The sequence below is a fragment of the Brassica napus genome, chromosome A3, assembly GCF_020379485.1.
Source record: "Brassica napus cultivar Da-Ae chromosome A3, Da-Ae, whole genome shotgun sequence".
Classification (NCBI taxonomy): Eukaryota; Viridiplantae; Streptophyta; class Magnoliopsida; order Brassicales; family Brassicaceae; genus Brassica; species Brassica napus.
Window position 1 is genome coordinate 16,619,255 of NC_063436.1, and position 11,923 is coordinate 16,631,177.

Here is an 11,923-nt window from a genome sequence, read left to right on the forward strand (position 1 = left end):
AATTAATTGGTCAACGAGAAGAAGTTTCCTAGAAGATCTTTTCGCAAAGTTAGATCGTACCAAAATAAATTAATTATAACCCTTAATTAATTGGTCAACGAGAAGATAAGACTATAATCGATTTCGGTTTGGTTTACGTTAACCGAATTGAATGTAAGAGGAATCTAGTACGTAAACCAAAACGTAAAAGAAAAGTTTGACTATTTCGTTGTGCCTTACAAAAACACTAGTACAAATAGAGTTTTTAGACAGACCTTACTACTCTTACAAACTCCCGTATTTTCTGAAAAATTACAAAACTTTCCAACAACTTTATAAGTCTCAACATTTTAACCCTCACAAATCCTGACTCTTAAAACACGAAAATGACAGACCAGCATAAAGAGAAAACCCACATTTTACCTCTGAATCCAAGTTTTGACTGTTGTAATAAAATGAGACTCTTCATGAGTTGTATACTGATATGATGATCCTCACATCGCTTATTACTTCTTTCTGTTGGTTTTCTTCGCTTTGAAGATTCTCCGCCCGGACTTGTCGCCGCCTCCAGTGCTGCCCAGTGAGAAGCTCCCACCTCCTTGGAACTCTAAACTCTGTGACGCCTGGAAAGGTGATGGGTTCTGTGGTGGTGTGCTTGCAATCGGCTGGCCTCCGAACTGGAACGGGTTAGCCATTGTTGGAGGCGTTGCTGGTGGTGCTCCTCCTCCGAAGGTAAAGCTTGGTTGAGGCATTGAGACAGGCTGTGTTCCAAACATTGGTTGTTGTACCATGGATGTCTTGTTGGCTTGGTCAGTGTCTTCTGCCATACTGTCTTCCATGCTCATTTGTTGGTTATTGTTGAAACCATTTGTATTACTTGGTGCTGGAGCAGATGCACCAAACGCAAACGAGGGAGTTGAGTTTCCAAAGGGTGAGGGAGGAGTCGCTGAGGGGGTTGAGGTACCGAATACTGACTGCTGAGGAATGGCGGGAGCGGTAGAGTTGAAACCAAAGGTGATGGGAGCAGAAGCGCTTGGAGCGGCGGCAGCAGCAGAAGATCCTCCAAATGAAAACGTTGGAGATGAGGAAGGGGTGAATGAGGAAGTAAAGGGTGGAGCAGGTTTGGGAGCTTGCCAGCTTGTCCCAAACAGGGAAGAGCTCGTTGTACCACTAGAGCTTGCAGACGCGTTTGTCGAACTCAGTTGAGGGGTCGAGCCAGAAGCAAATACTGCCGGTTCCGGCTTTGACAATCCAAACGGGGAGCTATTCGTTGAAGTGTTGTTCCCAGACAAACCAAATGAAGGAGCTGATGCAGATGACCCAAACATAAAGGGGGCGCTTTGGGTCTGAGTTGTGGTTCCGCTCCCTGTATTACCCGTCTGACCATTTGCAGCACCGAACAGATTTGAGGCCTGAGACTGGGAGCTAGCAGCAGCAGCTGATGAAACAGCATTGAATCCAAAAACACTGCTTGTAGTACTCGCAGCTACACCTCCAGAAACGCTACTACCAGAACTTGTAAATGCAGGAGAGGGAATTCCAAAAATATTACTTCCAGTGGTAGCTGCAAAAGTCCCCGAGAACTTGCTGCTCTCCGCTCCAGGGGTTGGCGTTGAGGAAGATGACACACCAAACACTAAACTTGCAGAGCTCCCAGGTGCAGAAGGGGGGTTTAATGTGCTGCCACCAGCCGCAGAGGATGTCCCACCAAAGCTAATTTTACCAGGGTCTGCCACAGCAGGGGAGCTCCCAAACATAAAACCTGGTGTGCTTTTAATATCTGAGGTCTTAGCAGCAAAAGTATTTTCAGTGCTCGTATCAGCTGAGGCCACACCACCAAACTTGAAACTGTTTATATTTCCAAATGTTGGGTTCTTTACTTCAGTCTCTTTTGAAACCAGACCGCTAGATGCAGATACTGTTGAAGCAGACAATGGAGCTGCTGCAGATTCCCCAAATTTGAAAGGTGACGCAGAAGAGAGAGGAGGTGCTGGAGTTGATTGTGGGTTGTTGCCGGAACTGCTGTCGTTACTAGTATTAGCAGGCAACTTCCCAAATACACTCGAGGCAGACGGAGTCGTTCCAAATACACTCGGGGAAGTCAGAGTAGCAGCAGAAGATTGCACAGTGGATGGCACCTCACTCGCAGAATTATTGGAAGGTATATTCGAAATGCTAGATGAGAAGGAAGGGTTTGAACCAAGAGAGCCGTTAATCTGAGGTTGACTGATAGCGTTTGCTCCACCTGAGAATATACTACCGTTGAGGGTTGATCCAGCTGAGGTAGTTGACTCAGCTCCAGAAGCATTGTTGATAACAGGTTTCATTGATTCAGTTGCCTTTCCAAAAGCCTCCGATACTCCAAAAGCAGAGCTGCAAGTCAGAAGCCAGTAAACAAATTAAAACTCTAATTACTAGGGGGTTGACTCGAGTAAAGAAATTATTGTCTATATACTAAGAAGAAAAAGAAGTATGCATTAACCTGCTCGGCTTTTCTAATTTGATGGCTGCAGATGTACCATTGTTTTGATTTAAAAAGTCAGTGGTCGGCGGTGAAGAGAAGATGTTAGGAAACACAGCAGCATCTTTTTTAGGCTCTTCCCGAGAGAGATATTCCCCTCCTGAGGTCAGCTTGGCAGGAGAAATACTCGATTTCTCATTCCCTTGGATGACCTTTGAAGTTGGCTCAGAGGGCATAACGCTTTGCTTAACAGATTCCACTGGTAAAGCAGAAAATTGGCTCCTTCCAGTTTCCAGAGATCCATTGGTAGTACCCAGAGAGGCGTCACCATTAGGAGTATATGACGTAGAGGCCATGGCCTCAGATGAAGTAAACAGTTTCTCCCCTTTAGAAAGGCTGATACCAACACCTTTCTCCACTTGTAAGACATTCTGTTTTTCTGCTTCTTCAAAGGGAGTAGGTGCTGCATGATCATCCTCCATATCCTGCATTGTTTAGTTCACAATTGCATATATAGATGGTCAAACATGTGCAGTAAAATATGGTCAATGGTCAAAGGTAATACACAAACATATAATCAACTATGAATAGCAATAGATTTTTGCCACGAAAAGGAAAAAAGATTGGCACTTCTACAATTGGTTGCTTTGACACACTTATTTGCATATTCTGGAAAATATAAATATAAGAAATGAACAAGTTACCTCATCGGCAATCATCCGAAATGCTCGTTTTTTTGGAGGATGCTCTTCCAAAGAACTTGTGAGAGGCAAATAAGCGCCTTTAACACGAGTCTCCTGATCTTTACTGGAACCTGCTTTGTTAGTGTCTACAGCAGCACTGCCAGTCTTCTCACTTAGAGCTAAAAACTCCCTGGAGCCACTCCCTCCAGATTTTTCCTGCTTTTGATGACTAGAGACTGGCGATTTTTCCTTCTTCTCAGGAATATTATCCAAGAACTTCAGCGACTCCACATTCTGAAGGCTTTTGAGAGCCGGACCTCGTAGCATAGACGGTGATAACTTACTTGGCGATTTCTCCTTTGGGGAATCCATTTTCTCAAGTTGCTGGAATATTTTCATAGCCGTATCCTTGGATCTGGAAGGGACAACGTTAAAACTTGAACCAGGAATATCCTCTGCACTATCTTTAGATGTATGTGTAATGTTTTGTCCACCATTGGAACGAACAGATAGCGGGCCTTCTGAGGCAGGCAACGCCAAGCTTCTAGAAGAAAGGTTAGATTTCTGGCGAATCCTCCTTACAGGCCCCACAGATCCTATATCATTATCTAAGACTGAGCTCCTCCGTTTGAGACCCTACAAAATAATTTAAAAGTCATGTCGATACTTATGTTTAAAGACTAATCTGAAATCCGCTTGATGCATAGTCCAAAAAAATTCACCGATTGAAACCCATGTCTAGAACCAGAAGATAAGCTTTCTTCCCATGTGCTTGGAGATGCTTGGAAAGGAGACCCAATCTGGAAAAAAGAAACCATAAAATTAGATACCAGTTGCAAACTCTAAAATAGAAAAGTCATGGTTCAACATTGAAACCTTCGCAGTGGACTGGGGCCTAGAGTATGGTGTTCTGGCCATGCTATAAACAGCAGATCTTCCCCGAGTTCTAGGGGTGAGAAAACCATTTTCCTGAGGTCTTTGTCCAGAAAGCTTTGGCACCAGTGACATTGTAGGTGACTTTGACGGAAAAGGGGTTCTGTTCAGGAAAACAGAATCTTCCCTAACTGCTTGACCACGCAACCCCAGCATAGAAGGAGTAACTTCTGATGGTCTGCTACCCATGTAGGCTTTTGCAAGCTGTGCTGGCGAAGCAATGCCCTCATCGAGAGCCTGGTAAAGATGTAACAATCAAAAGATTAAGTACGCCATCGGCATAAAACAGACTAGGATATCTCACAACTTCCTTACCCTCGAACTTCCGAGAGGTGTTGAAACAAGGGCGTTCATACTTCCATTATCTGGACGTGCACTATCCCTCTCATGTGATGGTGGTGGATGCCTCAAACTACTCGCATCATTTCTTTGATCCCCGTTTACAGTGGATGAAACACCAGCTTTCGAACGGAGCAGTGCAGTTAATCGGTCAACTTCAGATCTGTAAAACCATCAATTGTGATCAACAAATTCCTAAAAATATAGTAATGAAACGCACTAAGAACAAGCAGAGGAAAAAATGTTAAAAGACTAAAAATTTCACTCTTCTTTATTACCAATGTTAAATGCGTGCAAAGACAAAGAAACTTCTATAATCTTAATGGAAAAATTACTATTATGCTAGGTTATACGCACAAGCAAAAACTTCCAAGACAGGTGTACCTTGTAAAAGTCTTCTCCTTCAAAAATTTCTCAAGATCCGTAAATCCATCCTTGCCTTTGCCTGGATTGCCGGATGCATTAGCTTCTGGGATCCGAACCACATCATTTTTCATGGACAACTTCACATAGATAAATCACGGTCACACAACAGAGGATGAAAGAACGAAAGACACAATTTTTTTCTTGAATCAACAAAAAAGATTCTTGATCCACAGGAAGAAGATTATTTACTTACAGCAGGTGTACTCTCCATGTGTGCTACTCTAGTCTCCTGAATCACATCTGAACCATGAAAACATACACCACACATATTAAAAAAAACATACATGATTGCTCCTAACACATAAACAATCACAACCAATCAGAGGAAAGATTAACAGAACCAATCCTAGAATACCTACTAGGCCGCTACTTCAATTAATTCAAAGATTAAAGCTTTGGCAACAAAAACAGCTAACATGAGCCCATTACCTCTCTCAGGAACCTGCTGCTGCTGCTGCTGCTCCGGAGACTGCAAAGGCGTTTCACCTGAGACGAGCCGTTTCCGAAACACAGACGCGAAAAGCTTATGAGCGCTGTAAGTAATAAGCCTCTGAGCCGGATCCACCAATTTAGACAACCACCCGCCGCCGCCGCCTCTGTCTTCCCTGCCGCCTCCAACTCCAGAGCCCCTCGCGGAGGTCGGTGGCCGTTCATACGGAGTTTTCTGGGACCTTCGAGCCGCCGGCTTACGGAACTTTCCGCCGGTTCCCAATCCGCCGCCGTAGGGGTTGCTGCTCTCTCCCCGTGAGGCACTCGCCATTTAGCCGAAACGAGGATACGAATCTTGGGTTTTCAAACGAGCCCTTTCCGCCGAAGGAAGATCGGAAACTTATTGGGAATCGAAAAATTTGAGAAATTAGGGTTTTTTCTAATTTGTGGCACCCAAACCAAAAAAACACAAAACGAGAGGAGCGTATATTCGTATGACAAAACTAGCGTGACTGTCCGTCACGGAAAATACTGAGACGGGTTATTTGTAGCCGTTAGATGAAATACCTTCCAACGGTCTAAGATTGAGCTTTCAGCAATACCACGGTCACACTAGTTTCATCCAAGCGAGACGGTGATACTGGGCTGGGCTTTTGATAAATATAATGGGCCCCACGAAATAGGTAAATGTAATTTAATTTTACTTTTTGGAAAAAAATCGTGGTTGTGGGCTCATTATGTTATATTAAAGCCCAGTCCACTAAGTATTATCTATATTGTTTTTAACAAACTGGCAATGTTGTTTGTCATTACTTTTCTGTAAAACCCGAAACATAGAAAATGTAAAAACTGGCAATGTTGTTTGTCATCATCTTTTTGTAAAACCTGAAACATATAAAATTGTAAAAACTGGCAATGTTGTTTGTAATCATTTTTTTTGTAAAACCTGGAAACATAGAAATAATTTGCAGAGATAAATCAAAGTAGCCACAAGTAACAGACCCAAAAAAACAATGTTTATATGCATAAAAGTACACAGTACAGTAAAGATTTTCCTAATAATAACAAAACTCTCATCACAATATTGAGAAAATAAAAAAAAACATAATCATCATCATTCATGAATCATGAGTATTTCTTGATCTTATGGGTTTGTATATGACAACTAATGTTTTAAAGAGATGCTAATGCTCTTCTCTAAACCCATCTTCATAGGTCCTCCTCCCATGATGCTCCCTTTCTGCATCATTGCCACAAACTCGTTGTAGTCTATTCTTCCATCCTGTAACCAATGATTCAGTGTTGTTATATAATGCATTTGTTAGCTTAGGATGAGATGAGAAGCTGTAAAAGAAAAGGAGGTTTCACCTTGTCTTGATCAACATCACGTATCATTTCTTCTATGCGAGCATCTTCAACACCAAACTCCTCACAAGCTTGCTGAAGCTCGTCATGGGTGATGAATCCACTATCGTCCTTGTCAAAGTAGGAGAAGGCGGCGAACAAATGGTCCTCTCTCTCTATCTTGTTTAGATGCAACGTTGCTGCTATGAACTCTTTGTAGTCTATTGTTCCGCTATTGTCCACATCAGCCTGAATCAGAAGAGACAGAACATACAAAGATTATTACAAAACCCCAAGCAAAATACAGAACTGTTACAGACTCTTACAGCTTGCATAAGGTCAAGAATCTCTGACTCTTTGAGATTGGCACCAACTCGTTTTAGTCCTACTTTAAGTTCTTCGAATGTTATCTGACCACTATTGTCTGCGTCAATCATCTTGAACATTTCTTTCAAACCGGCTATTTCTTCTTCAGATAAGCTTTCAGCTATGACCTACAAGGAGTTAAAGAACTTCTGAGTTTTTCTCTTTCTTTGAGATCTTGTTTAGCATTAGAAAGATATAGCTTACTCTAAGAGCCATTTTCTTGAACTTGTTCATGGCAGAGAATTGCTTCATACGGCTCAAAACAGCAGAGTCCAATGGTTTATCTGGAGCCACACCATCAATTTGAACCCATGGATGACCTGAGTCCACACACAAACATGTATTGGAAAAATCATCTAAGCATATACTAGAAAAGAAAGTTTTATGCTCATCCTGGGCAGAGGCCAGTCAAGCATTGGTCTATGGTCTCCAAAGTTTTTAAAAAACAATTACATAGGAATAGGTCTTTAAATTTGTAAAAAACAAAAAAAAAATGTTAAAACTCTCATTATTAAATCGTCTACAGTCCCCAAAATCTCAGGATCCACAATAAAGTCGAATGCGTAAACTTGAACGACTTACACAATACTTGATGTGCAGTTAGTCTTCGCTTGGGGTCACGCACAAGCATTTTCTGCACCAAGTCCTTTGCGCCTTCAGAGATGCTTGGCCATGGATCAGATGAAAAGTCAAGATCTCCATGAAGGACCTGTTCGAATATACCTTGTTCGGTTTCTGCCCATGACAATGGTAACATCAGCTTGTTTCAGAGAATCTAATATGAAACAAAACAGTTGCAAACCATTCTTACCAGCCCAGAAAGGAGGAACACCACTTAACAAAATGTAAACAATCACACCAGCACTCCACACATCTGATTCAGAACCATAGCGCTTTCTAAGAACTTCTGGAGCTACATAATAAGGACTACCAACCACATCTGTAAAAATCTCATCTGCAACATTCAAAAGGAAACTTAAGTTACAAACTCAAACATAGATGTTGTGTAGATCAAATGTTCAAAGACAAACCTGGTTTAAAGAACATTGAGAGTCCAAAGTCAATAGTCTTCAACAGAGAATCCTCCTCTTTACTAACAAACAGAAAGTTCTCAGGCTTGAGGTCTCTATGCATAACACCAAGAGAATGACAAGTCTCTAAAACCCCAACAATAGTTCTCGCAAGCTCAGCAGCTTTCCTCTCAGTGTAATGTCCACGCTGGATAATTCTGTCGAAAAGCTCGCCACCAGAACACAACTCCATCACGAGATGCACCGCCACAACATCCTCATAAGCTCCTTTGATGGATATAACATTCGGATGACCAGCCAAGTGATGCATTATCTGAATCTCTCTTCTCACGTCTTCAACGTCTTCGTCTGTTAAAAGCTTCCTCTTGGAAATGGACTTGCACGCGTACTCCTTCCCTGTGCCTTTCTCGACGCACAAAAACGTTGTCCCAAATTGCCCTTGTCCGAGTTTCCTTCCTAGTGAATAGAACTCTTTGAAGTTTTCAGTCTTCCTCTGTAACACTGACTCAGTTCTAAGCCCTGCACTGGACACTCTCCTCATGTGTTTAGGCTTGTTGGGATCAGGTTTCGTCTCTGGTTTGGTTTCACTCTTTGTTTCTGGCTTTGTAGTCTCCACCTGCACAACAACTTCCTGCTTGACTTCTTCAGGTTTGGATTTGGTTTCGGCTTCTGGAATGGTTCTTGGATTTGACATTGTGACTTGCTCAGGGGGTTTATTCTGAACCTGATCAGGTAATGGTTCTGAAGATGATGCTTCTTTGGAAACTTCTGCTTTGCCATGGGAAGAAGCTGCTTCTTTGGAAGCTTCTCCTTTGCCATGAGAAGAAGCTGCTTCTTTGGAAGCTTCTCCTTTGCCATGTGAAGAGGCTTGTTCAGCTCCAATCCGTGGCCGCCATATTGCAGCGGAAACAGCTTGCACGAAACTGTTTCCAGAAATGGTAGGTCCAACACAAACATTACCCATCAAAAAATATCTCTAATCCTAAATCAACTTCTCCAGAATCACATTCAAGCTTTCCACATCAGGATCTGATCTGATCTGATCTCATTTCCTAATGATCACACAGGTGAAAGTCAAATCCCTCGTAATATAATACTTCGTTCTCTTCTCCAACGATATAGAATCTGATCACTCACAGAATACAGAACAAGTAAAATCTCTACTCGGGTTGATAAGAGTATATGCAAAGAAGGAGTCTTCTTCACACAACAACAAATCAATAAGCCAAAGAACAAAGTTTCGATTTTTTCAGAAGGGTGGCGTGCAAATCGAAAACTTCAAACGAACCCATTACAGAGAAGGAACGAAATCCAGAAAATGAAAATGATTTGCAACCAATAAGATCTGTGATGTAAAATAAAAGAAAGAAACTTTTGTTTTGTTATTTGGTCGGAAAATAAGGGATGGAAGAACGAGGGATTTGCCTAATAGCAATGCAATTGCATAAAACCTCGGAAAGATGTAAACTTATTGCTAGCAATAAGTCAATTGTCGAGAAGATGAAGAAGATTCAAGGAGATGATGATGCAATGAGTTTGAAAAAACGCGTTTGCGTTTTAATTCACCACGATTTATTTTGTAGTACCCACTACAACATAATGGGTTATTTAACTGAATTTATTGTAAGTTACAAAAAAGTATGGAAGCACTGTTCATAAACAAGACGAGACAAAAAAAACCAATGAAGCCAAAAAAAATTTGATTTTCCAGACATCATCTTCAAATTCCAATGTCTTTGAGACATAAAACAACACTCTGGTCTCTCGGAAGAATGAAGAGCGGTTTACTATGATCTGAGATAACTAACCGGATATGGCCTTGTAGCCTTCCTTTTCAAGTAATTTTGCCAAGGAGTTGTCTCCGGTTTTAATGATTCTTCCATTCTCCTGAAACCAAGTAACATCCATGAACCACCAATACAAACAAAACTGAATCAACTCTTGTGTGTTTGGACACATAAAGAAGGCTGGTTTGGCAAGAATATACTCACCATGATGTGTATGAGAGTTGGTTTGATGTAGTCTAGTAGGCGTTGATAGTGGGTTATCATCAGAACAGAGTTTTTTGGTGTCAAAAGACCGTTCACAGCCTTTGCCACATCTTGAAGAGCATCAACATCCAGCCCTGAATCTATCTCGTCCAGTATAGCCAACTCCGCTCCAAGGACCTGCAAACATATAGCATTAGTGTTCCGTAATCTATTTCCATTGTTTTGCAGATTTCAATTACAATAGAGATCTAAAGGATGAATGGAGATGAATATTTCAATTACAAGGAAATCTAAGGATGCTAATTTTTAATAGAAAAGTCCTTCAGACATATATATATGTAGTCTGTGTCTTCAGCCAAGACTACAGTCAAATACTGATAATAGATCCTATATGCTCTAGCAATTTCCACTGTGTCTAGTTATATAAACAACCTATACCTGGCTTAGGCAAGTCTACTCAAACATCTTAATTATTGGCCTTGTGTTTTTCTACAGTTATGGAACAAGCTACTACCTTCTGTTACTACATTTGTTTCTTATCATATACGGTGCTTTTGTCAACTAAGTTAAAAGGAGGATTTGGAGCAATACCGCTAACTGTAGAATCTCATTACGTTTCCTTTCACCACCACTAAACCCTTCATTAACATTCCTGTTCAGAAAATCCGTCTTCATGTTCACAACTTCAAGTTTCGATACTAAGTGGCTGTAGAACTGCATAAGCCATATTATAAACGTAAGAGATAAGACAGAAGATATGCAAAAGCACACAACAACAAGTAAGAAAGAAGACCAATCCTAATGCGCCAAACACACCTGGATTGGATCAAGCTCCGGCTGACCGAGCTTCCGTTTCCGAGCATTGAAAGCCATATTCAAGAAATCCATATTGCTAACACCAGGGATCGCAACTGGTGACTGGAAACTCATGAAGAGACCAGCAAGAGATCTCTCCTCCGGCTCCATATCAACCAGATTCTGCCCTTTGAATACAATACTCCCTCCCGTCACTTCATAATCAGGATGACCAACAAGAACCTACAAAGAATAAAGGCTCTCTAAGAAAACTAATACTACTATGCAGCATAGAGGATCGGACAAAGTTCGAAATGCTCACCTTAGAGAATGTACTCTTCCCTGAACCATTCTTCCCCATCACCGCGTGAACCTATGAGGATCGGCCAAAGTTCCCACAAAAGATTACATCTTTAACAATTAGCAATCACGTATAGAACTGTTGAAGCTCGTTTAAAGTCAAACATATAAAAGTTGAGTCCTTTATGCGTTACCTCTCCTTCGTAGACAACCAAGTTGACGCCTTTAAGTATCTCCTGCCTCGATTCAACAATCACAGCTCTCAGATCCTTTACCTCTAGCAAAGGGATCTTCCTCGCTTCACCGCCATCTGCCACTAACGAATCAGAATCTACGGGAGAAGATACGGAAGACGAATTAATAGTATTTGAACGGCGAGTGGTGGTTCGTGAGGTTGGAGAATTAGCTCGGAGATTAGAAAAGAGAGCACGAGAGGGTGAGGTTCTGAGCTGGACTCGGCGAGGAGGAGGAGGAGAAGAAGAAGAAAAAGTTGGAAGGAATTGAGCAGTAGATAACGAGTGACGGAGGTGAAGGTTTGCGCCGGCCATGGAGATAGAAGTTGCGGCGGAAGACGACGGAAGTTATCCGGTGAGTGGTGGAGTTATGCGTGGTTAGTTCCTGGGAATCTTATTACATCATGTGTTTTATATGCCACGTAAGCAACTATATTTTTTAAAAAAGGATGGAAAAAAAAACTAAAACGACGTCATTTCGTGTTTGATACGCGTCTTCTTCACTTCCTTGTAGGAAAAGAAACCATTTATAGATTTCAACCCTAAACCTAAACCTTAAGCTCAAATCCTCACATACTTATATCTTTCGGACACATTTTAATAACTCTGTTTA

The 11,923-nt window shown here is 41.5% G+C and overlaps 3 protein-coding genes across 3 annotated transcripts; all 3 read right to left on the reverse strand.

Moving 5' to 3' along the window:
- Window positions 1-184: 184 nt before the first annotated feature.
- Window positions 185-5,723, reverse strand: LOC106353025 (nuclear pore complex protein NUP1-like). The gene is made up of 9 exons (XM_013792700.3): window positions 5,251-5,723; window positions 5,015-5,061; window positions 4,780-4,898; window positions 4,372-4,558; window positions 4,000-4,293; window positions 3,846-3,923; window positions 3,145-3,759; window positions 2,462-2,925; window positions 185-2,352 (listed from the first exon to the last, which is right to left on the reverse strand). The coding sequence occupies exons 1-9, from the start codon at window positions 5,579-5,581 to the stop codon at window positions 486-488; spliced, it is 4,002 nt and encodes a 1,333-aa protein (XP_013648154.2). The 5' UTR covers window positions 5,582-5,723; the 3' UTR covers window positions 185-485.
- A 521-nt stretch (window positions 5,724-6,244) lies between these two features.
- LOC106353027 (calcium-dependent protein kinase 2-like) lies at window positions 6,245-9,424 on the reverse strand. The gene is made up of 7 exons (XM_013792702.3): window positions 7,992-9,424; window positions 7,772-7,915; window positions 7,543-7,695; window positions 7,165-7,280; window positions 6,921-7,088; window positions 6,619-6,843; window positions 6,245-6,532 (listed from the first exon to the last, which is right to left on the reverse strand). The coding sequence occupies exons 1-7, from the start codon at window positions 8,953-8,955 to the stop codon at window positions 6,416-6,418; spliced, it is 1,887 nt and encodes a 628-aa protein (XP_013648156.1). The 5' UTR covers window positions 8,956-9,424; the 3' UTR covers window positions 6,245-6,415.
- Window positions 9,425-9,522: 98 nt separating this feature from the next.
- Window positions 9,523-11,711, reverse strand: LOC106439261 (ABC transporter I family member 6, chloroplastic-like). Its single transcript, XM_013880669.3, has 6 exons — window positions 11,272-11,711; window positions 11,100-11,150; window positions 10,799-11,020; window positions 10,574-10,696; window positions 9,983-10,159; window positions 9,523-9,878 (listed from the first exon to the last, which is right to left on the reverse strand). The coding sequence occupies exons 1-6, from the start codon at window positions 11,623-11,625 to the stop codon at window positions 9,795-9,797; spliced, it is 1,011 nt and encodes a 336-aa protein (XP_013736123.2). The 5' UTR covers window positions 11,626-11,711; the 3' UTR covers window positions 9,523-9,794.
- Between the last annotated feature and the right edge of the window lie 212 nt (window positions 11,712-11,923).

Bases quoted from the DNA above. Each gene is read 5' to 3' on its own strand.
- LOC106353025 (XM_013792700.3), bottom strand. From the start codon at position 5,581: ATGGCGAGTGCCTCACGGGGAGAGAGCAGCAACCCCTACGGCGGCGGA. The intron at 5,062-5,250 runs GTAATGGGCTCA...TTCATGGTTCAG, and splicing joins GCAGCAGGTTCCTGAGAGAG to ATGTGATTCAGGAGACTAGA. The intron at 2,353-2,461 runs GTTAATGCATAC...TCTGACTTGCAG, and splicing joins AAATTAGAAAAGCCGAGCAG to CTCTGCTTTTGGAGTATCGG.
- LOC106353027 (XM_013792702.3), bottom strand. From the start codon at position 8,955: ATGGGTAATGTTTGTGTTGGACCTACCATTTCTGGAAACAGTTTCGTG. The intron at 7,089-7,164 runs GTAAGCTATATC...AACTCCTTGTAG, and splicing joins TCAAGAAAATGGCTCTTAGA to GTCATAGCTGAAAGCTTATC. The intron at 6,844-6,920 runs GTAAGAGTCTGT...CTTCTGATTCAG, and splicing joins TTCTTGACCTTATGCAAGCT to GCTGATGTGGACAATAGCGG.
- LOC106439261 (XM_013880669.3), bottom strand. From the start codon at position 11,625: ATGGCCGGCGCAAACCTTCACCTCCGTCACTCGTTATCTACTGCTCAA. The intron at 11,021-11,099 runs GTGAGCATTTCG...TATTCTTTGTAG, and splicing joins GGAAGAGTACATTCTCTAAG to GTTCTTGTTGGTCATCCTGA. The intron at 9,879-9,982 runs GTGAGTATATTC...ACTTGGTTTCAG, and splicing joins CAACTCTCATACACATCATG to GAGAATGGAAGAATCATTAA.